Consider the following 26,238-nt stretch of genomic DNA (forward strand, 5'->3'; position numbering starts at 1 on the left):
TAGTTTCGGGACCACCAAGTTGTACTATGTTGTGAGACAGAGGAGCTGTATCTGCATAAAGAGTCATTTAGTAGCTGTGGCAATTTCGTTGCCACAACTTTCTAGCCTAATGGTTTGGTCATATTTGGACAGGGAGAAAGTTGCCTTCCAATACTCATTGTTGGAAACATGTGAGTAATTTATATTAAGTGTTAATTAGAAAGAGTCTGCAAAACATTTCTCCCCTTTTTCTGGGAGTATATGACAGATTCAGCACTTTTCTTTCTGTACTCCAATGAGTACTCTCACAGGAGACAGGTGACTACATGTCCAGGTAGGCTGAGAAGGGGCTAGAGCCCAAATAAAACAGAGTGAGGGCACGAGCATTAGCTAATAACTGTCACATGAACATTGTTATGACAGAAATATACCCATGCTTGTCAAATTTTCCCTGTTGATACTTCAAAAGATCTCAGCAGTTCTCCTGCATTGCAAAACAAATATCCATTTTCAGAGAAGAGTGGATTTATGAAAAGGTATGTTTGTGAAGAGTTGAAATTATGTGTAAGTTCAGACTGCATCCAACAAATACTTTCAGCTAGAAAAAGTGAAAAAGATGTTGAAATACTGAAATATTCTATTTCAGCATTTTAAAGGACTTTTTTCAAAAATTAATCATAAACACTATGCTGTAATTTCATTTAACAACTTTTTTTTTTTATCATAGAAGTCTGATTGAGAATTAAGCTAAGTTGACAGGAAAGGAAATAGGAAAGTGCTAAGAGGGGACTTTATTCATATATATGAAAACCAAACGAAGCTACTTAAGGTTGAAATAAATATGTCTAATTCAAGATGAGGTTCTCTTTCAAAAATCCTCAAAAAGTCAAATCATGACTTGACTGAACTTTTGCCTCTGACACTTCACAGCAAAATGCATGATTTGACCAGATCCAGCATACATTCATGGGTTGGTGAAAAGGCCAAACCACAGTGGAGAGGACAGACAGTCTTTGCTAATGATCTAATTCTCACAGCCACAGTGTAAGCCAGCACTGGGATTTATTTATTTCTTCTCAAAAGGAAAATCCTGAATATACAGAGAACAGCAGAACTGGAAGAAAAGCATTTCTTTCTATTTTGTTAAGATATTGTCAAATAGTTATGTTCAGGTGGTGTTCTCCTTTTAAAAATTTTATATTTAAAACACAAAGCCATGAAATGTTTAATACCATTCTGGAAAACTGATTTTTACAGAGTTTAGTTACATTTATTATTTAACAAGCGAATGGCAAAACTTACTTTAAGTTCCTCAGAGCATTTCAGATATTAGCAGGCTTTATAGAGATAAGAATAACAGGATTACTAGGGATGCCAATACTATACAGCAGAATTAAAAGCTACAGTTAATATGGCTATTACTATCACTTTAGAACTATGCTACAATCTATTATGCTTTCTTAGCAAGTTAATGAAATTCTTTGTCCCACACACAAAGGATCTGCAGTATAATAAAGTTATTAAAGAAAGTAATTAAACCTTTTAGAATAAAAAAGGATCACTGACAAAAAAAAAGGTAAATGCATTTCACTTACTCAACAATCATACTATTGTTTTGTAAACAATACAAATTTTTAAAAGGCTTATCACTTCATGCTGTACACAGATCTTTTGAAAAATATCGGTGCATGTATTTCTCTGAACGTCTAAATCAGTTTTTAAAAACAAAGTTTTGCTTAAAATTTGCAATAGGAATGTAACTACAGCAACTAAAAACCACCAAGTGCTATTTCAGGAGTAACGTATACAAGCTTTATAAAATTTCTCATGCCAATAGATGTTGTTTTTCTTTTATTGTGGCTTAGTATGGTTTCAGAATTCTCTTGGCTTTAAGACCAGTAACTTTTTAAAGTGTAATACGTATCTGATTCCTCTTACCTTATGCTGAAGGTGATTTGTTAGGCGTTTCGGTTTTTCCACATATTAAAAATTAAGCAATAAGGCACAATGTGGAGGAGTGATTATCTGATGATAATCCCAGCATCCTGAAATTGCTTTATTGCAAATATAAATATATTTTAGATTGTTCACTGGATATTAGGGGCATTAGCACACCCACAGAGTTTAATCTTCCCCTTTAGAATATTAAATTCATAAGGCTTTTTTTTGTCTAAGCTATTTTTTAATGTGAAAGACAGGACTTCATATACTCAAGAAATACTGTAATTGGCTGGTGCTTACTCCACTGGGAGATGAATTTACAAGCACTGTGCAGTTCTGCTGAAACTACTTCTCAACACTTCAAAATGTCAATAGTATATTTTCCCAGCCCTGTAAACACATTTTGATACACAATATAAACTTTAATGGTAGTTTTAAGACACCTCTGGGGGTATGGTTACTTAAGCAATAAGACACAGTAGGGTGTGAATTATGGTATAATAATTCCCTACCCACTGCATTGTTAGGCACGAGGCCAAAGGCCAAGGGACCAATGAACACATTAGGTGTGAATTATGACATCATAAGTCACACTGTAGAGTGTCTTACTGACATTAGAGAAATATTTAAAACATGTTTTAAAGCAAATACTTTAGTCCTAGAGTACTATATTTTAATGGAATATCCTGAAAAATCTTTCCAAGTAAAAAGTTAGCCTTTATATAACCTGGAATTAGAAATGAAATTGAAACAAAGCAAAACAAAACAAAAAAGGTCTTCTAAGTTTGTCATATTGCAGTGTGGTGACAAGCTTTAAAGAACAGCCCCAGAAAATATATGTCTTACCCAAGTTTGTAAAAAATAGCACAAAGGCCTTCTGCACAGGGGATTATAATCTGCTTTTCTCATTGTAGAATCAGATTGCTTGAATCAGAGGTGTACTGGCTTCTCCCATGTAACTGTGTTGATGAAACTGCTAGAAAACCTACATACCTTTTTTCCACACTTGTTCATACTATTGTAATAGGGCACAATATGGACTTTGAACAAGTAGCAGAAAAGTTCCTTAAGACCCCATTTGAACTCCTGCAGCTGAGGCTGCTCACAGTTCTAACACAACTTTTAGTAAGGACTGCAAGTAGGATAATGTATATTTATACTGTTTTCCATTTTAAACTCTGTTTGACAAATGCATTTTCTCCCCTCTGGGTACTCCCTCATTCCAAGAGCAGCAATGACAACAATGTCATCTGGAGATACACAAGCTCACCTTACAAATAGCTCAGTGACTGGGAGCAAGCTCACTGCAGCAGCAGGGGTTTTGGCTTGATCTAAACTGGTTTCTCAGTCAGTTTTTACAGCTTGTCTTAAACTTCCAGGCTGCTGTGGATTGATTGCTACCAGTGGCCGAGCCAGCTAGTGAGCATTAGGGTTGGCAATATGATAAAGCTTGTGGGAGGGCTGTTTGCCAGGCCCATTTGGGGAGCGATAAGCCTCAGGGCATGTCTGCGTGTCTCAGTGCACTGAGGTGCTCAGCATTGCTAGGCTGGCTGGGCAGATGCTGTTGTGGCTATGGATAGGGATGCTCTGCCATGTAGGGATAACAACCGGCATCCTGGAAGCAATATAGCTGCAAGGTCAGGTTAATTAGCTCTGCTGCATCCAGTTCTGGAGCCATTTAATTTCTCACTCACAGAGGGATCTCTGTGTGTCCCTGGTTATCTGAGCAAAAAACCAGAAACCTCAGTTCTTCCAGGCACAGCCTCATTCTGACAGAATAAGAGTTGTTTTCTGCATAACCTCACTCATAGGGGTTTCCTGCCCCCCCGGATAAAGTCATTATCTGTGGCCATTTACATCAGTCAGAGGTAAAATCTGGAGCCTAGAGTTCCTCATTCTCCATGAAACAGAAATGACAAATCTTACATAGAGGACTTCTGTGAAGGTAGCAGTGGTAACAAAGTAAAATTTTGAGCTAACTTGGTGTCTCCCCTTCCTTGTCCACTCAAACTGTCTGTTTTAATCTCCAGCAAGGGAAGGTGCTTAATTCTGCCTACTGCTTGATGATACTCACGGGAACAATTTGAGTTTTGCTGCTTTCCTGTATAAACAAACAAACAAGCATGTGATTGCTTATTGCTATTCAGCCTGATTAAAACTTCTGTCAAACATGATGGAAAAACCTACACCTCTATGGATTTTTTACTTTTCCAACAACTTCCAACAAAGAGTGAGTTCACCAATTTAGACCTAGCTTACATTTGAAAATACTTGTTTTATATCCACTTGCAAAACTGGAAACACTTTTTCCTGGATCTCAATAGGAATGGGACAAACAACCAAGAAAAGGGTTCCACACTGCCTCTACATACTCCAAGAACTTAAAATAAGTAGCCCCAGAAAAAAACCTTTAAATATATATAAATTACACCTTTTAGTGGCAAAGCAGTATTTCAAAGACTGCTGAGCAATAACTAACAAGTTCTCAGCAGCATGTTTTTCATAAATTAACATTACTGCTCAGAACTCATGTACACTAACTAGAATGCTGCAATTTCTGAAACCATTTTATTACATGAAATTTGAGGTATAAATGCATCACTGTGCTACCATAATAAGGACATAATACTTTGATATACCCATCTCTGCAAAGCCTTTGGGCTTGTAACAGTAAATCACAGACCTATTTTCATACCTCATTACCATTATGTATCTTTCCACTGACACCTGACCTTATGCATAATCAGGTATGAATCTCAAACCACACTTACAGTCTAAATGAGTGCCTCATTATTTTGCATAACCCAGAATGAAATAAGATTTGAGATGTAACTGCAAAATTCGCAGTTCACACATTCAGAAATGCAGGTTCATCAAAAAGAAGTAATGGTCTCTAATTTGGGACTGTGAACAGCACCAAATCACTACTGCTCATAGGAGCTTTGCAAGAATTTCAGGATTGGATTTTAGAAAGGATATTGCCAGTTCTGAAAAAAATAACACATTGTTGAAACTGTTTGGTATGTTGTTAAAGATGAACTATGAAAGAAAAATGCAAGTACTGAATTTATTACCTGTATTTTGAAGAAAGAACAACAGCACCAATTGCATGAAGTTATAAAACACCAGAAATAAACATGTAAATAATCTCCATGGAACACAGACATCTACAAAGAAATATATATATATATGTATACATGTAATATAATAAACCCATTCATTAGGGAACAAGAAACATATTTTTGTACTGTATAAAACAGCTGTACAGTGTGCACGCAGACTTTCCTGATGTCTCTAAAATGTCTGTCAGTCACTTCTCCCCATCATCATTTGCTTAACATAGTTTCTTCATTGTCCATGGGAGAACTCTAAGTGACTGTTTTGTACTTTTAAACTAAGTACTTACAGTGCAGTTTGTCTCCATATATATATACACATGCATACATATATATACTCACCAGTGCACACATATATGTATACATGTATATATATGAAAAGAACAAACACACACATGTACACACACACGTGACAGATCAAAACAGCTCCTCCATCCTGTGCTATCGAATTAGTGCTTATAAAAAATCCCTGCACATTTTGTGAAGGGAAGAAAACTTGCTGATTGTGCAGATTGAAGTGATTAGATGGTTCCATTCCTAACAGTCTGCAAACACACATCTGAATCATATGGTGGTGTCCCATATGCCTGAAGAGAGTCTGTTGCAGGAGGTATCTTCTACCTTCTTCAGCAGTGTTGGCTTCTTACAAGGGGGTGGAGGTGGGGCTGTGATTCTTTGCTCAGTGTTGTGCAATATTTGCTGCCAGTCTTCTCTCTCTTCACACAGCTTTCTCCTCCAATCTAGAAGCTCTTGTAGAGCCACACTCTCATTCTCAGAAAGTCTAAGCTGATGAATAACCTGTGAGAAGAAAACAATGATAGCAATAACAATAATAATAATATGTGGATAAAGAAAACAGATCAAATAAGCCTGTTAATAATTTGAAGCAACCTTGTCCTCCAAAAGGGTTTTAAACTCTTTACACTGAAAACAAAGAACATTAGTGATTTAGAATTGCCCAATTGCAATCTTATGTCTGAAAGTCACAGAGCCTGAAGTCACAATGTCTGAAGTTGTATGAAGCAACTGTCAAAAATGAAACAAACGGAAAAAACTCCCCTGTGTCGTCAAAGGGTACATGAACAGAATTCTCTGAAACACACAAAGCAGACTGCCTACAGCTGCTGCAGGAGTAGCAAGGTTTGTCCTATAAATATAAGTACCCAAATAGCCATAACCATAACCTTTGTTGCATATTAGAATCAGTAAAGCTACTTGTCAGACAGGTGTTATCCTTAGAACCAGGGGCCAGTTCTTGTCTTCCTCCAGAGTATACATTAACAACTTCAACTGTAGTTTCAGTCAGCCTGAATCTATTTACAAATTCATTCTGAAGTAGCCACAGTTCGTACTAGATTCACAATCCACCTAGAAGAAACTGTTCCCTTCCTTTTAACTCTTCTATTCCAGTGACTATTTATTTTGTTCAAGTCAGTTTGAAGCCCTCATAGCAGCACAAGTCCATGAAGCGACGAAGTCCATCTCACGGTCCTTTAAGACTTACTTGACACCTATGCAGTACAGCAGCCCCTAGAGCAGGTACTGAGATCTATTGGCTTGGGAGCTTTCTGTAACTAGAAAATATGAAACAAGCCCATCATAACATCTAATAGCCCACAGCCCGTATCCTGTTACCTTCTTTCTTAAGAACCCCACAGGAGCACCTGTTAGAGGCACCTATGGCGTGACTAAAATGCCCACACTTCACCTCACACAATGGGCTCATGTAAAGGTTGCATTTCCCTACTTGTCATAATGAAAGATGACTGCATGTTAGTTACGATAAAGGAAATGATGTGCAGTGCCCTTAAATGCTCATGAGACACTCCACACAGGATTAGCTCCAGTTGCAAGGAAAGCTGAGTGACATGAAGGGCGTTTTTGTCGCTGATAGGCAATGGGGTTCCTGGGGTAGAAGACTTTGCTATTGCCTGTGGCTCCCGCTGTTCCTTCACAGAACAGCAAGTACCTGAGTACAGAGGCTTACCAGGCTTTACACTGCTATTTCAAATGTGTCCTGTGCAAGTCAGATCTTTCACATGCACATGCTGTCAGAGAAGGAATAAGCCCTTACATGGATATGCCTGAATATCTACAGGGAATTTGCTTAATTTCTGGTTGGTTGATACTTCAAAGAGAAATGCCTTAGCCTATATTATGCCTTAATAACAGGTATAATCAAGCACAGTTTAAAGTTCTGAATTTTTTTAAAAAACGAAGAAAAATGAAAATGTTTGAAAGACTTCATTAAGTGTATCTCAACTGCATATCACTATAAAATTAAAAACCTCTTTGCTTTTATATTTACACAAAATGCAACAGGGCATCTCAGCAACTCAAGTGAAAATTAAATGTTCCACAGATAGTGCTAGAAGAATATCAGAGACAAAACATACTTTTTCTTTTTTTCAGTGGTTTATAAAAGATTAGAAGACAAAAGTTTGACTTGGAAACAACTTATCAAGAAAGACAGGTCAGGTGGCTTTATCCTGTAGAACAGTTGAATAGTTTGTGAGTCACCATGGCTTACTCACGGCCAGTTTCTGTAGTTTTTTGTGCGTTTAAATTATGAGCATAATCCATTTTAGAAAACACATAGATTGGAATGCAGTCTTCCCAATTTGGACACCTTATTTGTACCTAAATTTAAGACAGTTCATGAACTGTGCTAGGCATGCTTCTCAGAGAGGTGCTGGAACACACAAGAACCAAGCTTTGTTAGATGGTCATCGCAAGAGTTTCATATGAAAGAGTTTCAGAGATAAGTAATCAAAGACATGCCTGAACACTGCAGTATAAATATAGTTATTAAAAAATAGGTATTTTGAAACTGCGTAATTGGATGTGCTCTGGTGACAAAAGTTTGGATAGTATGACTAATGAAGTCTGGAAGAATTTTCAGATTGAGAGATGGACAGAGTATTTGGAAAGAGACAGTGCCACTGCTGTTCCAAGGAACATAAAGGCACATAGGGGCAGGGTAAGAAGTGAGCACATTTTGCCTGGGCAAGGAATTGACAAATGCATCCTGTTTATAGCTTGTAGGCACTGAAGAAACTTTATTATACTGGCCTGCTTATGCAAGCTGTAAATTAATATAGGGTCATCAGTTTCTCTATAGAGCTCATTTTCCAGTGAATAGTGGACAAAAATTGGTCCAGTTCACAAATAAGCGTACATATTTTATTGTAATTTCTTAGGCAGGGATGGAAAAATATCTCAAACATTTATTCATTATGAAACTGATCTGGTAAATAAGCTGGAAAACAACCTGCATGAAGGACATGAGGTGAAACTGCAGTCGAAATGAAATGGGGGAAAATGCACAAGAAGTGGCAGAGCTCTAAACGAACCAATTAATTTAATTAGATCTATTTGAATAACATGATATCTTTTCTCTTTTTCATTTGTGATTAGACTTGTGACAAGCTGAAGATCTATTATACATATTCATTATAGAAAAGGTTGGCTGAATAATTTTACACGAAGCACAATGTAAAACAGTAAGCTATGTTTCCTGATTATTATTCTATATCCTGAGAAGGTATTTTATGAAGGGTGAATGATGTGTGTGGGAATTAATTACTTTAAGACTACTGATCTTTTGAATGGACACTAAACAAAGAACTTCAACCAACTGTATTGGCAACAACAACTGTAGACCAGGATTTTCCTACTCAAAGTCAATGGTCAATCAGACATGGTATACAGCATTTGGGCTAGACCCACAAAACATATAGTATTTGAATAACTGGCATTTAACAGCTCTGCCTTTGGGTGGAAACACCATCCCTGTGTTTAGTATCCAGAGCAAACAAGAAAAGCTGAAGTGTCAAAGTCACACACAAAAGAAGAGCTTGTGGAGTTACCACAGCTATTAACTGGCAACTGCAATGGATTGAAGGATTTAAACCAGATCTGTATTTTCCACTGCAAAATATGGAAAGATGGACAAAATAAATTTGTAATGAGCAGCCCAGGGAGGAGCTTTCAGAATTAATTCTTTCCACTTCACAGCCCAAACACTCAGGCTGTAGCAGCAAGTGCTCTCCTCCCGGCATCAAGGATTTTGGTGGGTGACAGAACACAAATGACTCAGTTCCATCACAACATGCATGGAAGGACTTTCATCATTCTCTAGAAGTTAGAGCATATTGGGAAATTAGAAGATGTGGATTCAACTTCTCTGTATTGGTCCTAGCTGAGATGAAGATCATTTTCCTCTTTGCATTGGTAACTAGGAAGCAGCTGATAACTCTCCAGTGTTCTGGCTTCTGTTGAACAGAGCTGGCACAGCCTCAGTGCTGTCTCTCCAACATTCCCACCTGACCAGTAGGCTGCGGGTGGGCAAGATCTTGGGAGGGGACACAACTAGGCCAGCTGACCCAAACTGACCAAGGGGATATTCCATACCATATGCTGTCTGCACACCTATAAGAAAAAGGAGGGGGAAGGGGAGATATTCATTATTTAGACTTTACCTTCCAGAACAACCTCCACATATGCTGAAGCCCTGCTTCCCAGGAAGTAGCCAGACACTGCTTGCTAATCAGAAGTAGAGAATAAAATATTTTTGTTTTATTTTCCTTTTCCTTTGCTTCTTGCATGTGCACAACCTTCACTTTTGCTTTAGTAAACTGCCTATATCTTGACCCATGAATTTTTTTCCATCTTATTTTTTCCCCCTGTCCTGTAGCAGAGGGGAGTGATAGAGCAGCTTGGTGAGCACTTGGTGTCCAGCCAGGGTCAACCCACCACAGTTCTTTCGGGTTGAGGAAGAGACCAAGTTCCCACATGCTGAGAGAACACTTCAAGTACAAGGGGTGGACTCTGAGTGCAGAGCAGAAGGACTCTGACTCCTGTGCTTTGTGCTGTCTGATTAGCGTGCTAAAGTAAAACCTTCAGAGAGAGTCCCTTGTGGTTTTAGTGCACAAAAAAGCACAGGAGACAGAGCACTTTGGTTATATGCTGGCAGTCATGAAAATCTTGGAGCACAATTTTGCCTATACACATTTGAGTATTGCATAGTCATTGGAGAATGAGGCTCTGAACTTCCTTCTGGATTTAGGCTTCTAAATTCTGCCTAAATTTCACTGTACAGCCTAAAACAGACATGCTGGATTTCAACTTTGTCTTAGAATCAAGATGAGTTGCTATAAGGTAAGTCAGTAATTTTTTTTTAATTACAGTCTATTTCATATGCAAGTTAAAAATTCAGCAAGTTTTTAATTATAGAAACTAGAAGGTTTCATATTTTAAATAATTTGTGACAAAAAGTATGCCAGATAAAATGATTAACTAGCACATTTACAATTAACTTTGAGTTATTTAGAGATTTTGCTCTAGAATCTCAAGAAATTAATTCTTCTTTAAAAGATCAAATGCTATAACTTTACAGAGGATGTTTTGTAACATTCAGAAGCAAAGAATTTATATTCTCTGTTTGTGTGTCAAATGCAACGGAGTCTTAATCATCAGCCTATGACTAAAGGGCTTATTACATAGTCTGACAAACAGAGATTTATTATTGGTAGATTCTTTTCAGTATTTCACCTCAGTTTGCTCCCTCATTGACCAAATGTAGGGTTTACCTTTTAAAAAATATGTGTATACTGCTATACTAATTTTTTCATTCATGAATGCACTCTTTTTACTAGTATTCATCAGAAATGAAGTACTTAATTACATATGATAATTACGTATTATTTAAAACATACAAACAATTTTCTTTGCACAAAATGTAGCACTTCATGTTGTGTTACAGTTCTTAGTTGCTTCTTTAAATTTTAGTAAGATTCCTGCCTATAGACGTATAAGCACAAGAGAAAATCACAGCACAATTTAAGGACATGCAAAGCACATAAACCTGTGTTGCTGAGACATTTCCCTTTTGTAGCTAGTTCATATTTTTTGCTGGGAGAAATAATGCCAGCTGTTTTCTTCAACAGATTTATCAATGTTGGTGCTTTAAAGTAACTGTCAGTAAATGCTCACAGTTAATTATTGCATCATTGATTTTTCTCTTCCATTAGCGAAGTTGAGGTCCCATCATGGAGTCTTTGGGATGACTGAGTTCAGAAGAGCAATGATTTTACCTTTCTAAACTTTGATCAGGATCTAAAGTGAATTATGCAATAAATGTAAAATGTTTATGATAAATTATCATAATTATTTTAGAAATGAAACTGCCTTGACAAAATCCCTGTTTACAATTTCTTTCAGTTTGTAGGCTGCCTAAATATGAAAGCCAAATAAATTTCAGCCAATAGGTGATTCACATTTACTTTTATTACAGCCCTCAAAAGCAGTTCATAGACCCCAGTGGATCTTCTGTGGATCCCCAGTTTTAAAGACAGTAAAGATGAGGATGTTCTGACCTCTTATTTCAAAATTAAACACCATTTCATTCAGTAATTCAGAAAATAATTCTTACTGCAAGCAATTATTAGCAAGAGCAACATATTTTGATTCAACTTGTATGCAACTCCCACAAAAATGTTTCTAACTCATTTTAATGGCTTCATTTTTTAAATTTAATTTTTTTTTAATCTCATAAGCCCTTACACTGACTCTTTCCAAACATGCGTGTCACAACTTTATTTCCAAACTACTGAACAGGCACACTGCAACCTCTCAAAAAATCCTAACACTTCAGGTCCCAACAGGTATGTTTGGGGTTTTTATAACGTTAAAGAAAGAGCAGATAACAGGAAAGGATTGCTTTTCCACCAACTACTGAATCAAAGAAAATTAAAAATCTGTCAGTCTACATGTTATTTACCAATATAATATTCACTTAAGTATATAAGGGGAAAGTGCACAGTAAGCCAAGGGTGTGTTAAGAAGCCCAGGTAAGCGTTCAACACAAATCAAATCAATATGCAAATTCGTGTTTGATTGGGAAACCTGCACTGGCCATGTAAGACTCCAGCAGGGAGCACAGAGCAGCTATGATAAATGAGCTTACATGCTTCAAAATTCCAATTAAAATCTTCAAACACGAATGTAACACTGGGATCCAAACTGATTCATGGGATTGTCATGTGAGTGCTGGGACAGGCATTTTTTTGAAGTAGCAGATCCACTGGATGTAATAACTTGATATGTGATATACAACAATAAAATTATTTTAGTTAATTGTTCTTTTAAACTGCTGATGATTTTTCTTTGTGTTGGAACAACTTACAATGTCCAAAAAAAAGCTCCGAATGGATGTCAAATGGGTTTATTGGAAAGGAGAAAATGGCAAAGAAGACAGGTGCTCTGTCTGGTGCAAATCTGGAAGTGCTCTGGAGGAGGCATGCCAGCAAAAAATTAATGAGATCCATAACTGAAAATACATTGCATTTGCTTTTTTCTAAACAGGAAAATATCTGTCTCAGTTAAATTTTCGTATTACATCAAAAGAAGGAACTAAGTTTAGAACAGGTGTTGTTATATGATGACATACCAAAGGAAGTAATAACTTGGCTGAACTATAAATATTTGGGATAATCTTAAAAGTAACTTTGTATTTAAAATAAAATTTAAAAGGGACTTCATTTATGAACAAAAATGCATTGCCACTAGATTCAGTTAGAAATGTTTTCCCTTCTGACAAGCTAATTTACAACTCTCTGTTGGATTTTTTTTTTCAAGGGACAGATTCAGTTCTCTTCCAAACATTAGTTGTGGAATGATGCTGGAATTGGGAAATTGTTGTGTCAGAGATCATGCAGACACAGGTATCTTTGATTGCCCAGTCCAGCCCTCTGCTATCTCATGGCACTTGGAAAACTCTCAAACTTCATCCTAAAAAATTAATTCCACTGTTTGCCTGAGTTTCACTTTCTGATAGGATTTTCCAGAAGAATTAATGAAAGAAAAATGTGCTAAGGATTACTATCTACAGAATGAACTCTGACTCCAGAAGCCCTTCCTCACAGGCCACTGGAAACTGAGAGATCATACTTGCAAAAGGAACATCTCGTATCTCTGTCTTTACCCTGCATAGCAGAGCCTTCTTGTTTTTATCAGAAAGAGAATCTCGGCCTACACATACCTTTACTGTGCCTCAGGCCGGATATTTGACATTCTTCATCTAACTGCGATTCTATTTCTGGTGGAAGTTGTCTCATTTTCTGCCATACTGTTGTAGTTTCTTGTAGTCTTTTTGTTGTTGTTGTTTATTAGGTTTATCTTTGTTTTTTTGTTTGATTTGAGGGAGAGGGAGGTGGTTGTTTGGTTTGGGGTGATTTTTTTTTATTATTATTTTTTGAAGTGATACATTTTAGTCACAAAAGCTGGACCTGTCTTCCATACTTTTGCATCATTCAGTGAATGTATCAATATTATCAAAAATATACCAATAGTTATATCCCAATATTATCAATGAATTATGTTAGTCATCCTCCATACAGACTGGAAGTATCTCAGCAATCAAACAAAGATAATATATCTTTGCAAAATAAAATCAGCACACAAAACCTGAGTACAACTGTAATTTGCAACCTGGTAGAAAATATTAGCATAAGGTAGACAATGTTCGATAATATATAACAGGCACACTGATTACCTGAGCTGGGAATAGAGTTGGACAAATCTATACATTCAAAACAGGGCTGTACTTTGTTTATTTGGATCTTGTGGCTTTCAATTTTAATTTTTTTTTTTTTTTGCTGAGTTTCTTTCAGCTCTAGATTCCTGATTTCAACTAAAAAGTGACACATTCCCAGAGTGACTAAAACATCAACCATCAGCAAATACTGAGGGTTTTTTTCTCCAAGGTAATATATATCCCCAGATAAACTGATCATACAATGCTCTTTAAAACATTCAGAGCATCCCCCTAATTTGCCTCTGATGCTTGAGAAAAAGAATATGTTCATACAGTAACTGTGTCTTTCTCAAGATGAGTTCTGGAAACAAATCCTTTATCATAGAGGTTTTCGGAACAGCTGACCTAACAATGCTGATACTGCTTTGCACATAATCTAACAAAAAATGTCCAACAAACTAAGTCATGTTGCTACTTAATTGATCACTGACTTTTTATGGCAAGATATTTTATCCGACTAGATAGAGATTACGTTTGCCACAATGCTTGCAAAGCAATTACAAAAACAATCATCAGCTCGTATTTGCTGTAGTTGGGCATCATCCTTTGTTGTATAGAAACACTACACTTGTGGTCAAACAATTTATTTAGCAATACTCAAACAATCATTTAATTTATGGTCTGTTAGCATTCCAAATCTCTGCTATCTGTATGTGGCAGTGTGTGACAGCAAGAGAATGAAGGGCAGAGGAATTTATTCCCTCTCACACTGGGTACTTCTAGTGAGAGGTGTAGTCACTCCACAGGTGCTGTCAGTGGGGTGGTGGACCACACTCCTGCTGAGCTCAAATTTGAAGCAGCCTTTTAAGGTGAGCCACTGACCATTGTGGCAGCCAAAGCAGCCAAAGAATTACACCCTTTAGCCAAACACCAGAGCTTGGGAAGGGCACAGAGATATTCAGGAGGTTTTGTTCCCTTCCCTTCTACAATGTCATCTAGCAGGGGCAAATGCAGTGAGGATGAAGCACTGGAGACAGAAAAGGGGCCTGGAATGTGTAGGGAGCTGGCTTTGACATCAGCTGGTTCAAAGAGGAGGACCTGCGCTTTCACCCGTGGAGGTCACAGGGGTCAGACCTGGGCTATACCTGCTTAGCAGAGGGGCACCAGCCCTCCAAGAGCCCTTCACACATAAACACAAGATAATGTACTTACTGATGAATTTACACTATGCATTACCTCATACCATTTAATCTATAAGGCACATGCTTTTGACTCTAAGTCTTCTAAAAATAAAGCCACAATGTGTTATAGGACCTGATTTTTGTTGCTGTGTGTGACATTACAAAGAATATTCTTTGGCATTACAGTCAAAACAATAAACAAAACACAACGCAGGGGGGTGTACTGATTCAGATCAATGATAAGTATATAACATTCCATGTCTTCTCTTGGATGTTACATGTTTACAAAGGTGTTAGTGGTTTTTTTTTTATTACACCAGACCTCTTTGATTGTCACTTTTTGCTTCAAAGATGATCAAAGACTACTTCCAGCTAGTAGACAAACATGACAGACAATAATAAGGAATGTTAGAGCCCAGTGTTTAGAACTGTGACAATGGGTGGGGGATAGCAACACATTGCAACACATTCTTGACTATCCATTTTTTTAAACTTTTGAACAATCAACAAAAGAAGTGATTGGCAACAAATATTAAATCAAGTAGGAACAAAGAAGACCTTTGAAACCATAATGAATATGCAGCTCTTTTTGAGGGAAGAGACTGCTGAAAGCAATGAGATTTCATGAAATAAGATTCATGGCTTAAGCTGTAATGAAACAATAAATACATATTTCACAAATATGAAAAGACATTTCCAATTTAACATTGTCAGATGTTGGGTTCTATATTACTGCAATCTGCCAATCTGCACCATGGGGTTTAAACAAAAGAGATAAGACTGCAGATCTTCTAATATAACCATATGTGAAAAAATAACCGTGATTTTTTATCTCACCTCTTTGAACACATGACAGATAAAACATATTTCAGAAGTGGGTAACCAAAATCCTATACCAGGGTATGTCATATGTCTGATATTACTTAACCTACCAGGATGGCAAGCTGCTTGTTTATTTGTGTCTTGTTCTGGGAGCATTTCCATAGGACTGAATGCACGTGACATCATCTGATTACAAATAAGCAAATATTCAGCCATTCAGAGCTAAACTGGACAAAGAGGCTTTGCATCTATCAATAGAAAATTTTATACCTTTCTTCTGGGACAACCAAATCTTCAAGAGACTATGGTTGAGACCCAGCTTGCATAAAATGCCTATAAACATAGGCAATCACTACAATTATTTTTATTTTATGGAACATAAAAGATCACATTGGTAAGTGTGTGAAGATGAGTATCACATCTGGAACATCACAGACTTTCCACTTTTTTCCTCCGTAGTCCTTCTTTACTGCATCACCCTCTGTTCTATTCTTGGTTCTTTTCCTCCCATTCTTATCTTCCTTTTAGGTTTCTTTTTTCCTCACTTTGGGTTGATTCCTTCTCTCTGGCTCTTCCTTCTTTCTTCTTTCTAAATCCCTTATTCCATTTAATTATTTACCTTCTCTCTCAGTTTTTTTTATTCTTTTTCCAAACTTACTTCTTAGAATCATCCGTTATCTGTGCCTGGTTTACTCCCCACTCCCACCCCACACATATGCTTATTATCACACTAGTCTTTAATCTGTCCCTCACTTCCCATCTGTTCATTATCTCCAGGTTGTCCATCTCATCCTGTTACAGACAGACCATGTTGCTTTTTGCTGCCCACATAAGAAAAAAAGGAATCTTTTAGCTGGTCTGCTTTTCTTCATTCCACTTTCTCACACCACTTCCCACTTCATAGTGAATAGTAATAACAAATTTAAAATATCATTGAAAGAAAACCAGACTCAAAACCCCGAAAAAACCCTCACAGTCCTGGATCTGTGAAAAAAAGACAGGGCCACTTAGCTTTTATATGAGGTATAAATATAGAGGCTTGCTTTTATTGACTCTATTTCATCTTGCTGCTGTTGCAGACATTCTAAAGAATTTGTATGTTTCAATGGTCTTTATTCTCTGTCTTTTAAACATAGACACTCACAGCAGCTGTTGAGAACAGAGGAATCACTAAAAACAGTCTGGAGAGAGCCCATTGGACTGATTAAGGAACTGGGAAACACTCTGAGTAAAAGAAAAAGAGCACAGGAGCAATATTTTTTATAGGTTTTTTATTTCAGAGGAGGTTTTGGGTTTTAGACCCTGCTAAGTAATTTCAACATCTGTGGAGTATCCAGTATGCTTTGGGATCACTTCCTAGACTGTGACTGAATAGAAATGACTCTTAGTCATATCAGAATTTCCTACCTAAGCAAGATTATGGCAAAAATGACAAGAAGAAACATCTCTTTCATTTTGGTGAGGTTTTTGCCTCTGGACAGAAATTATAGCATAAGAATTTGAGACTAGAGATCCAGGCACATTTGGAACTGCCAAACTGTTTATACAAATCACTGAAACAATTTGAAACAATAATTATTTAAATAATTTTAAACCTGTAATTTAAAATCAAGTTTGGAAAAGGAAGATTCCTAGTTTTCTGCTGTTTGGGGAGCAAGAGGCTACCAAAACATTTTCTGTAGAAGCTGAGTTAGAGATATAGTTGCTAAAAGTTTTCATGTAAAGGTAGATTAGGATATTGCTTCTTGCAGTACCATTCTACTGTAGATTTTTGATTTAAAGTTTTGAATATTTCCTTGACTAGAATGTTTTGGTTTACAAGGAAAGCACAAAACACAGGGAAGCTAGTGTGCTGGGCTGGGGAGGAGAAAATGTGTGGCTCTGCTAGCAAGTAGTTTCTGAAATATCTACGTCTGAACAAACTAAAGCACATGAAACATTTTAATAAAGGCTTGACCTCCAAATTCATGGTTGAATTTTCATCTTCACTGAGAATGAAGTTACAGCGTTAGGTATCTATATCAGATGTTATCTGTATCAGATGTTGGATTCTTTATGTTTTTATGTGATATTATTTTGAAACCTATTGATAAAAGCACTTGGAAATGTACACCTGTACAGCCACAAAACAATATGAAGAAAAAGGTATTAGTTTAAAAAACCCATAGTTTGTTGTTCTTTTGACATATAAGACCCTTATTTCTTTTGAAATAGTTTTCATTTCTGGTGAGACAAAAATTAAACTTTAATACTTTAATAATTTTCTGACAGAATAAAGTAGAATTTTATTCCATAACTTTCCACTGAGAAATATTTTGTTAGTAATTGAATTTTCCAATTTTTGTCCTTTTCCATTCAGTAAAAATTGCCCTTTATGTAACCACTGCCCTAGAAAATTAGCATTTTAAATAAAATAAATTAGCATTTTTTTTTCTCCTTTTTTTTTCAGCAGACTTCGTTTCAGGATGATCAACTGGATGATATTTTATGCTTGGTATCTACTTTCAAAAAAGTTTGTTAAAAAATTGATCTGTATGCTGCATGTTGACAGATACTGACCTGAAGAATTATCTCTGGAGTGTGTAGATTTGCAGTGTGCAGGATGTGTCAGGCAGTGATGCAGGTAATTGGCACCTGATATGACAACAGGATGGTACTGTAACCACAATGTCTAAACTCAATTGAATGTATATGAGCCTTGAGATCCTGGGACAAAAATGAAATGAACTAACCCTTACTGTCACTGCAGTAAGGAACTAGCAGGGAGATATTAAAAAAACTCCATAAATGTTGGAAGCTCCTGAAAGCTAGTGAACCAGTTTCCTTTACCTGAAGTGACAGTGTCTGCCAAGAGATCCAAGGACCTACATCTTTCTCTTTAGAGCAATTAGTCAATCAGTACCTCCACAGACCTGTGAAAAAGTATGTCCTACTTCACATAGCTGGGCAAGGATTACTTTAAGTGATGAGGCTACTACAGTGAAGCCTGGCAAAGACTTTTACAATTGGCTTGTATGCTGTTAGAGTCACTAGCAGCATGCTAAGAAGTGTCAACAGTAATTAAATCCAATAATTTTCAAATATATGCCATGCTTTGGCAGTGGTGAGGAATGCTTTTCACAGCAAGAATTCTCAGCCCTGTGAACATAGAATTTTTTTAAGATATTTTTTTTTCTTTTTACGGGAAGAAGATTTTTTCCTTTTTCTTTTGGCAACACCATTTTGCAAGATGTTTATTCATTAGAGGATTGTATCAAAAATCACAGAACTACAGGTTTCTTCTCTAAACTTGTCACAGTTCTTACTGGCTTGCGTTTAAGGATTGTCCCTGCATATAATTCTGAGTACATTTCATGGAATCTATTTTAAAAATTTGTGAAACACTTTGGCAAAACATCTAAAAATTTACTGAAAAATGACATTTCAAAATACTGAAATGAAATTGTGTTCAGGTTTTGGCAAGTACTTTAGGAAAAATAAAAACCACAAGTTTGCAAATGGTTAACAACTTGCTTCTAAAATAAAAGATTTAAATGTTGCAGAATAATTTCACAGGTTCCATTTTCAAAGAAAAGAAGACAACAATGGCTCTCCATACCCAGTTAATTTAACTCTTTGTACTGCATTGATGTAATTTATACATGACTGTCTTGACCCAGGTAAGCTTATTAGCAACAGAGGTGTGAGGTGCTTCAGGACAAAGGCATCTCACTGTGTGAGGTTTGTAACTGGACCAAAGTCAGGGACTTGGACTTTTCACTTGCTAGAAAGGTCTCTTTGGCCACTCTCATGTGTAATAAGTATTTGGTTGATGTAATAAAAATGTAACAGAGAAAACTGAAAACATCCTCATCCAGGATACCCATCTGGAGACAGTAGAACTGCAAGTATTTTTTTCATATTAGGGTCAAAGTCCATTTTTGAGAGTCTGAGAGGTATGGTGAGGGCAAAAATTTGTTATTGTGTGCAAGATGGATATGTTCCTATGTGTGCCAGGGCAGCCCTGGCCGGCCTTACTCAAAGGATAAGTGTAGTGCTGAGTGCTGTCTTGGCACAGTTTTTCTACTCAGGATAGGCACTGTAGTTATGTGCTTCTGACAGTAAGGTAAAAAACAAAAAAGTGAAGACTTTTATACTAGCTTGCTCACATATTTATTCAGTTGAAACCTATTGTTTTCAAAGTTACGTTAAGACTGAGTATGATGTTGAAGGCTGAATCTTGCTCCTGCTGGAGGCAAAGGCCAAACATTTGTTTAACTTGGCTAGAGCCAGTATTTTGTTGTTATGAAATGTCAGCTCTCCCCCACAGACAACAGGTAGCTTCTAATGTGATAAAGCACTTCTCTCACCTTCTGGTAAAATAGTTTGGAAATTTTAAAATCAGTTAATGAGAGGTTTCTGTTGAAAAAAGTCCTCTCAGGTCCAACTTGTTTCGTCATTGGACAATATTTAGCTTTACTGTAAACTTCTTACAGTCATCTCAAATAAATAAAATGACTTGGAACTACCCTTTTAGAAAAGTGGATTGAAGACATAATGACAACAGGAGAATACAATAATGACATTTAAGCAAAGTGATATAATAATAAAATTTTTGAATGCCTTCATGCCAGAATTGGCTACTTAGAAAGTAAAGTGGTTCACATTAGATACAAAATGCTGAAGAAATAATTAAGAAAATATCTTATGAAAAATTTTATCCCTTTTTGTTCACTTAATGACCATCAAAATTAATTCTATGTTGCAATTTTTAAATTACTTTAACTCATTAGAAATTTTAAGAGAACCGATGCAAGCTTCACATTACCTTAGTATCTATTGCTGTTTTAAATGATAGATATTTTGATTTTATTACTTATTGGTATTTGTACAAAACTTGTGAAGACCATTTTTAAAGTCTTCATTGCTTTTATATATAAAAGGATGATATAATTATGCATTTAATTCTACGAGGTTCATGCAAGTGTTTCTGGTATGAATGAATCAATATCTTGAGAGAGATAACATCTTGGTCCTCTCAGGGTTAAGAGACATATTTCCTGCCTGAAAATAGCATCCTCACAGCCAGCAACAGTACATTTCATAAACTTTGAACTCACTGTAAGAAGCTTTCAGGATCATTATTCTTCCAGTAAAAAAAAGTTATTAGTAAATTCATTATTGTCTTTAGCTCAATAGAAACCTGTAAAAGAAGTCTGCTTTTTTCAATGCCTGTACCCAAATTTGAATCAAGAGACAGCTTTCAACATGCACCTACTATGATCTTTTCCTGTTGTAGTGGTTCCAGCAGATCATCAGTGAAATATTTACCTGACTAGTGTGGCTCTCCCTGTGTCTTTGAATCGATGAGCCTGCTGTAGTGCTGGCTGACAGTCTTGAATATTCATTTTCCTCTGGTAATCCTAAAGCAGAAGAATACTAATTTATAATCTGAGATTTATCCACTGGTTGATTTCAAAATAAGATTCAAAAGACCTTGATATGTTTTACTAAAAAAGAAACAAAAACCCCCAAATTACACATTTGCCTGAATATTTACTATTTCCATGCTTACTGAAACAGAACAATTCTTTCTAACCAAGTGGGGGTAGCATAGATAGGTTGAAAGAAGGAGCAATCGTAACTAAAGAGCCTGCAAATAACACTTTACCTATACACTGGCCAGGGATTCCTCCTGCAATGCAGAAATCCCTGGCTCTTCTTCCCCTGACTCATTTTCATGGCAGAAGCAATACAAAGGGAACAAAAACCACGCCTGCAGCATTCTGCTCTCAATTTAGTATCTCTGTTTCACACAGGAAGTCAGTATTAGGTCCAGGATTCAAAACTTCATCCCCTCAGTACAGAGCACGTTTTTTGTAAGTCTTATAATTATTGTGCATTCTCGATGTGGGAATTAGCTGTCCAAAATTAAGCTGTGTAAAACCAGTCATCCGGTGTAAAACAGCCAGGTAGTCTCCAGTAATCAAGAGAAACAAACACATCTGCAAAGTGATTCTATAGTGAGGCTCATTGCTGGTGCTTCCCAGTCACTTCTGCAGCAGTGGGAATACCATTCATATAGCACTGCAGATGATCTGAAAGGTGGGATGAGGGGAAGCAAAGGCACAAGCAGAAACACAGAGTCCACGATAGGTGTTATTAAGCACCTCACAAACCAGAATCACAGACACCATGGTAGGTCTGTGTATTGGGTCTAGCAGAGCTGGAGATCATTTTTCCCATAGCAGCCCTCATAGTGCTGTGCTTGTGGTGGGTTGACCCTGTGTGGATGCTGGGTGCCCACCCAAGAGGCTCCATCACTCCCCTCCTCAGCTGGACAGAGGGGAGAAAATATAAGGAAAGGCTTGTGGGTTGAGATAAGGACAGGAGAGACCAGTTACTGTCATGGGAAAAACAGACTCAGCTTGGGGAAATGAACTGAATTTATTTATTACCAATCAAAACCAGAGTAGGCAAATGATAATTAAAACAAAGCTTACAACCCCTTAAAATCCCTCTATCCTCCTTTTAGTTTCCCCCTTATAACAGTGCCTTCCCACAACTTTGTAACTGGGGACAACAGGTTTTTAATTTTCTTTGTTCTTCTGAATATCATAAGATCATAAATATGGATCTTTTTCTTCATCATCTGGGCCTCCTCTGAACACATAGACAATGAGGAAGGTGAATCTCTTGTTTCCAGCTCAGGAGCCAGATCAAATCTGTGAGAGTCCAGCATTTCAGTTCTTTTCTGTTTGCGGCAGAGGGAATCTGACCCTGTTGTCTCAGTAATTGGAACTATGTGTTATTTTGAGGTGGGATTATCACTTTTTGAAGCTGAGCAATGATATATTAGGTATGTACAGGGGCAAGGTGTGACATCCAAGGCCTCTAGTGTACTGTTAGTCTTATAAATTATATGTAAGTTACCATTATTGCTTTCTCACCTACATTAAATTCTCTGTACTCCAACTAAAAATTCTCCCTTCGCAAGATCACATGTTTTTGGTCAAATTAAATGCTTGAAATAAATTTCCCTCTAAAAAATCCCATTTTTTGTGAACACAAACCGACACCATTTTTTCAAATAATTTCCTGAACTAATAATTTATTTACATGGATTCAGTTTGGATGCATCTCAAACAAAATAATAAAAAATTATCCAAATTTTAATGCAAAGTACCTTCTAAAAGTAGGTGCTATTCTTTTAATTCAAATAAAAGCTAGAATGTAAAATATTTGCATAATTCCAGACCACCAGAAATGAATAAAAATACTTTCCTAGGCCCAGCAGCAAGTTCTGAAAAATATACTGATTTTGCACTATGTTAATACATTTTAGGATAGACTGTCCAGGACAGCCTTGAGCTAAGAATCAGGTTATCAATGATTTTCTGTTTATTTCTGTAGAAAGCACTTTGATAAGAGGTCTTATCAAATAAGTAAAGTTTCCATGTACAGCAGCAGCACGTTGTCACAGACATGGCAAGCAGAGGCTTGGTAGAGTTTGGAAAGAGAAATGGAGTAGGTGATTACATGCTAAGAGCTTTCCTTTACGTACACCTAAGTAAATATTAGGATACCACAGCTTTGCATTGAGTAGGACCTTGTTTAATTCAGTCCAAGGTTGGAAGAATCAGTTTAGCTGGGCTAGGGGCAAAATTCAAGAACCTAAGTTAATCAGGTATTCAGTCTGGAGCACAAACTATACCATCTGGATTGGGCTTTCCTGCAACTATTCTCAAGTTATCAAAAGTAAGTTGAATTCGGCTTTTTTTTTGGCAAAATTAGGTTTGCTATACATAATCGCTGCAATTGTATGTGGTACTGTTTTGGGTGATGTAGGATCACAACTTTCCTCACTGCAGTGTAAAAGGTTATTTCAGGCTTTCTGATTACTCTGTGTGTTTGGCAAAAAGCTCTTTCTTTCAGACTAAGAACTCTGGTAAGTGTGGAAGATTTGTGGTGGAGAAGTCACAGTTTGATAGCACAGAGCTGTAGAAAGGTGCTGCTCCTCCTATTAAAAATAAATTTAAAAAGAAGAGCAATACATTATATTCATTAAAAAAAATGAAAAAGCAACTTCTATTAAAAATCTGAACTCAAAGGAGTATTATTTCCTTAGGATTAATGCTTTTAGAACCTTGAAAGACATTCTGTCACTGCTCTTGTACTATTTATTATTGCAATGATAAACAATTTTTCATTCACTAGTAGGACACCTATAGCAAAGGGAGATCCTGATTTTCTATTTTCTGTCCCATTTGTATCAATTATAGGATCAGAATCTCAAATCTAAGTCCTCCATGCCTTAGGCTGCTTATAGACTTAGAGCTGAAGTAATTACAAATTCCTTGACAGAGGCTGTTTTATTTTCTTCACATTCAGCTTTTATTGGAGAGGGCTTATCAGTTCACACATACAAAGTTAAGCCAGTTCCAGAAACAGATATTTCACAACTCAGAAGATTCCAGCCTGGCTATATCTTACGAAGCTCATTCAAGGAAACACTTCAGCAATTTTATGTTAGAAGAGCTTTGGGATTAAAAACTGCTTACCATTTGATACTGAATTTCCATTTTCAGCAGTCACAGAACTGGACAGTGGATTAGATGACTGAGTTCCATGGTTATTTGCATTTTTATCCTGCGTTTCTGATCCAGAATCTGATATATTTGGATCTTCCCTGCTCCTCAAATTCAGATTAGTTTCAGCACCTGACAGAAACAGAGAAAATGATTGTCAGTTTCCTATTAACTAGTGGCTTTCACATGTAAGTAGATGAAAACTAACACAGAGAGACCACATTACTTTATTAAATTAAAAATGTGGAAGGTTTAAATCAGTGATTTTTGCAGATTTTTTTTCTTTTTTTTTTTTTTTTTTTTTTTGCTACTGTTCCACTTGTAGCTTTTTAAAGTTTTGGGAAGTGAAAGGCATTACGAAATTTCTTTTGGATTGTTTCTTTCCACACAAATATCAGTAGCTACAACTCATTAAGTGTTTGTATTGCCTCTATTTTAGATTTATTTCACATGAGTTTACATACCACTGACATCACTGAAATGCCTTTCATCATTGCACTAAGTGATACTAGCAAGAGATATAATGTGATCTCATCTTTTTCTTTTACCACCTCTCCCACAAGAAACAAAATGGCTTTTGAGATTAAACCATAGTAGCAATATTCCTCCCAGCAGATCCTCCCTGCGGCCATTGTTTACTCAGCCTCGGGGCTCTCCAGCCATCAGCTGTCATTTTCTATAAAGTGCCAGGTTTTCATGTCGGAGCCTTTTAGTTAAATTTCTTCAAGACATCAAGAGGAGGCCTGATCCTGTAGGAGTTCCAAAGCTCTGTACAGTGCACATGCATTTGTTCAAAGAGAAGGGCAAAACAAAGCCTTTGTCTTCTTTCCCCTCTGACTGATTGCACATCCATGCAAAGCAGAACAGCTCACAGCAAAGTGCCTGGAGCTGGCTCTGAGCTTGCCCGGCTTTGTCAGCCCAGTGCTCCACAAGAAACAGGGCTCAGTCATCAGCTGTGCCCAAGTGGTGCTCCCCACTGGAGTTCAGCGGCCAGGGACACACTCAGAGTTGGAAGACAAGATGGATGGGGATCCTAGGAGGGCCCACACAGCAGTACCTGTATCCCTGTCTATCCCGACTCCACTCCTGTGTGACAGGGCTGATGAAATGCTGCACTGGCAAGGTTATGCATTTTTTAAAGGATTTCTCTCCCTTTTCTGTGGGTTGTTTTTTTTTGCTTGTTTGTTTTGCATTTTTGGGTTTTTTTGTGTGTGTTGAACATATATGCATATTCTTTCCTTGCCATAGTCAGGTTTGGTTCATGGAAGACAAACCTGAATTCAGTGCTTTCTCCATTTCAGTCTTCCTAACTCTTTCTGCCCCCTCTGAGGCCTGGCCTTAGCTACGGGGCTGATGTATTATGGCTGACCCTGGTGCAGAGGTCCTCTTGTAACACTCTAAAATGAAAATTTTCCTTCTATGACAGCTCTGAAAGAGTTATGCCTTGATTTTGGTTGTCATAATGACAGCAAGAACCAATGGAAGTCAAAAGACTAGCTATTAAAACCAACATTACAGCATTCACCCATACTTCCAATAACATCCTTAGCTCTCCCAAAGATATGATATATATTCATATAAATCTCAAGCACATGGAAATTTTTCAAGGGGAAGGAAAAGCATTTTTTTTCACCAGGTAATAATACTTAACCTGAAGGTTTTCCAGTCTAATGTTGACTGTGCTGTCAATTTTTCATTTTTTGCCTGAACTAAAAAAAAAATCCACCTGATTTAAAAAGCACTAACATTAGAACTTAATTAATGAAATGAAAACTATAAATCCATTCTGGTTACCTCAAAATATTTCATTTAATTGAAAAGGTCTTTCCTATTTTTGTTTAGCTTTCAGTTATCTAACTCTGAATTGTTCTTAATATTTCCTTGTCTAAAAAAAATCTGTCTTGAAAAGTCAAAAAGTTCCTTTTCAAACTGTCAGATAAAATATTTCCATGTTTGCTTGGTTTTTGTCCCTCCCTCCCTTGCCCTCGTTTCCTGATCATTATTTTTTGCCAGATCTGATTGGATTGTTTCAGTGACACTGTTTCATAAAATGGATCTTTAGGCAAATTTTTTATGCACTGAAAAAATTAGGCTAG

General features: G+C 36.8%; 1 protein-coding gene across 4 annotated transcripts in view; it reads right to left on the reverse strand.

The window, feature by feature from the left end:
- Nucleotides 1-1,160: 1,160 nt before the first annotated feature.
- The window catches only part of MYO16 (myosin XVI), a 371,250-nt gene continuing 346,172 nt past the window's right edge, over nt 1,161-26,238 (reverse strand). For all 4 annotated transcript variants that reach the window (XM_017737061.1, XM_008635875.2, XM_017737062.1 and 1 more), the window contains exons 33-35: nt 24,116-24,274; nt 20,886-20,977; nt 1,161-5,834 (exon numbers count right to left, since the gene is read on the reverse strand). In XM_017737061.1, the coding sequence (XP_017592550.1) occupies nt 5,601-5,834; nt 20,886-20,977; nt 24,116-24,274 (485 nt within the window). In that variant the 3' untranslated portion in view covers nt 1,161-5,600. The remainder of the gene's footprint in view (nt 5,835-20,885; nt 20,978-24,115; nt 24,275-26,238) is intronic.

The sequence above is a fragment of the Corvus brachyrhynchos genome, unplaced genomic scaffold (assembly GCF_000691975.1).
Source record: "Corvus brachyrhynchos isolate BGI_N302 unplaced genomic scaffold, ASM69197v1 scaffold83, whole genome shotgun sequence".
NCBI classification, from domain to species: domain Eukaryota; kingdom Metazoa; phylum Chordata; class Aves; order Passeriformes; family Corvidae; genus Corvus; species Corvus brachyrhynchos.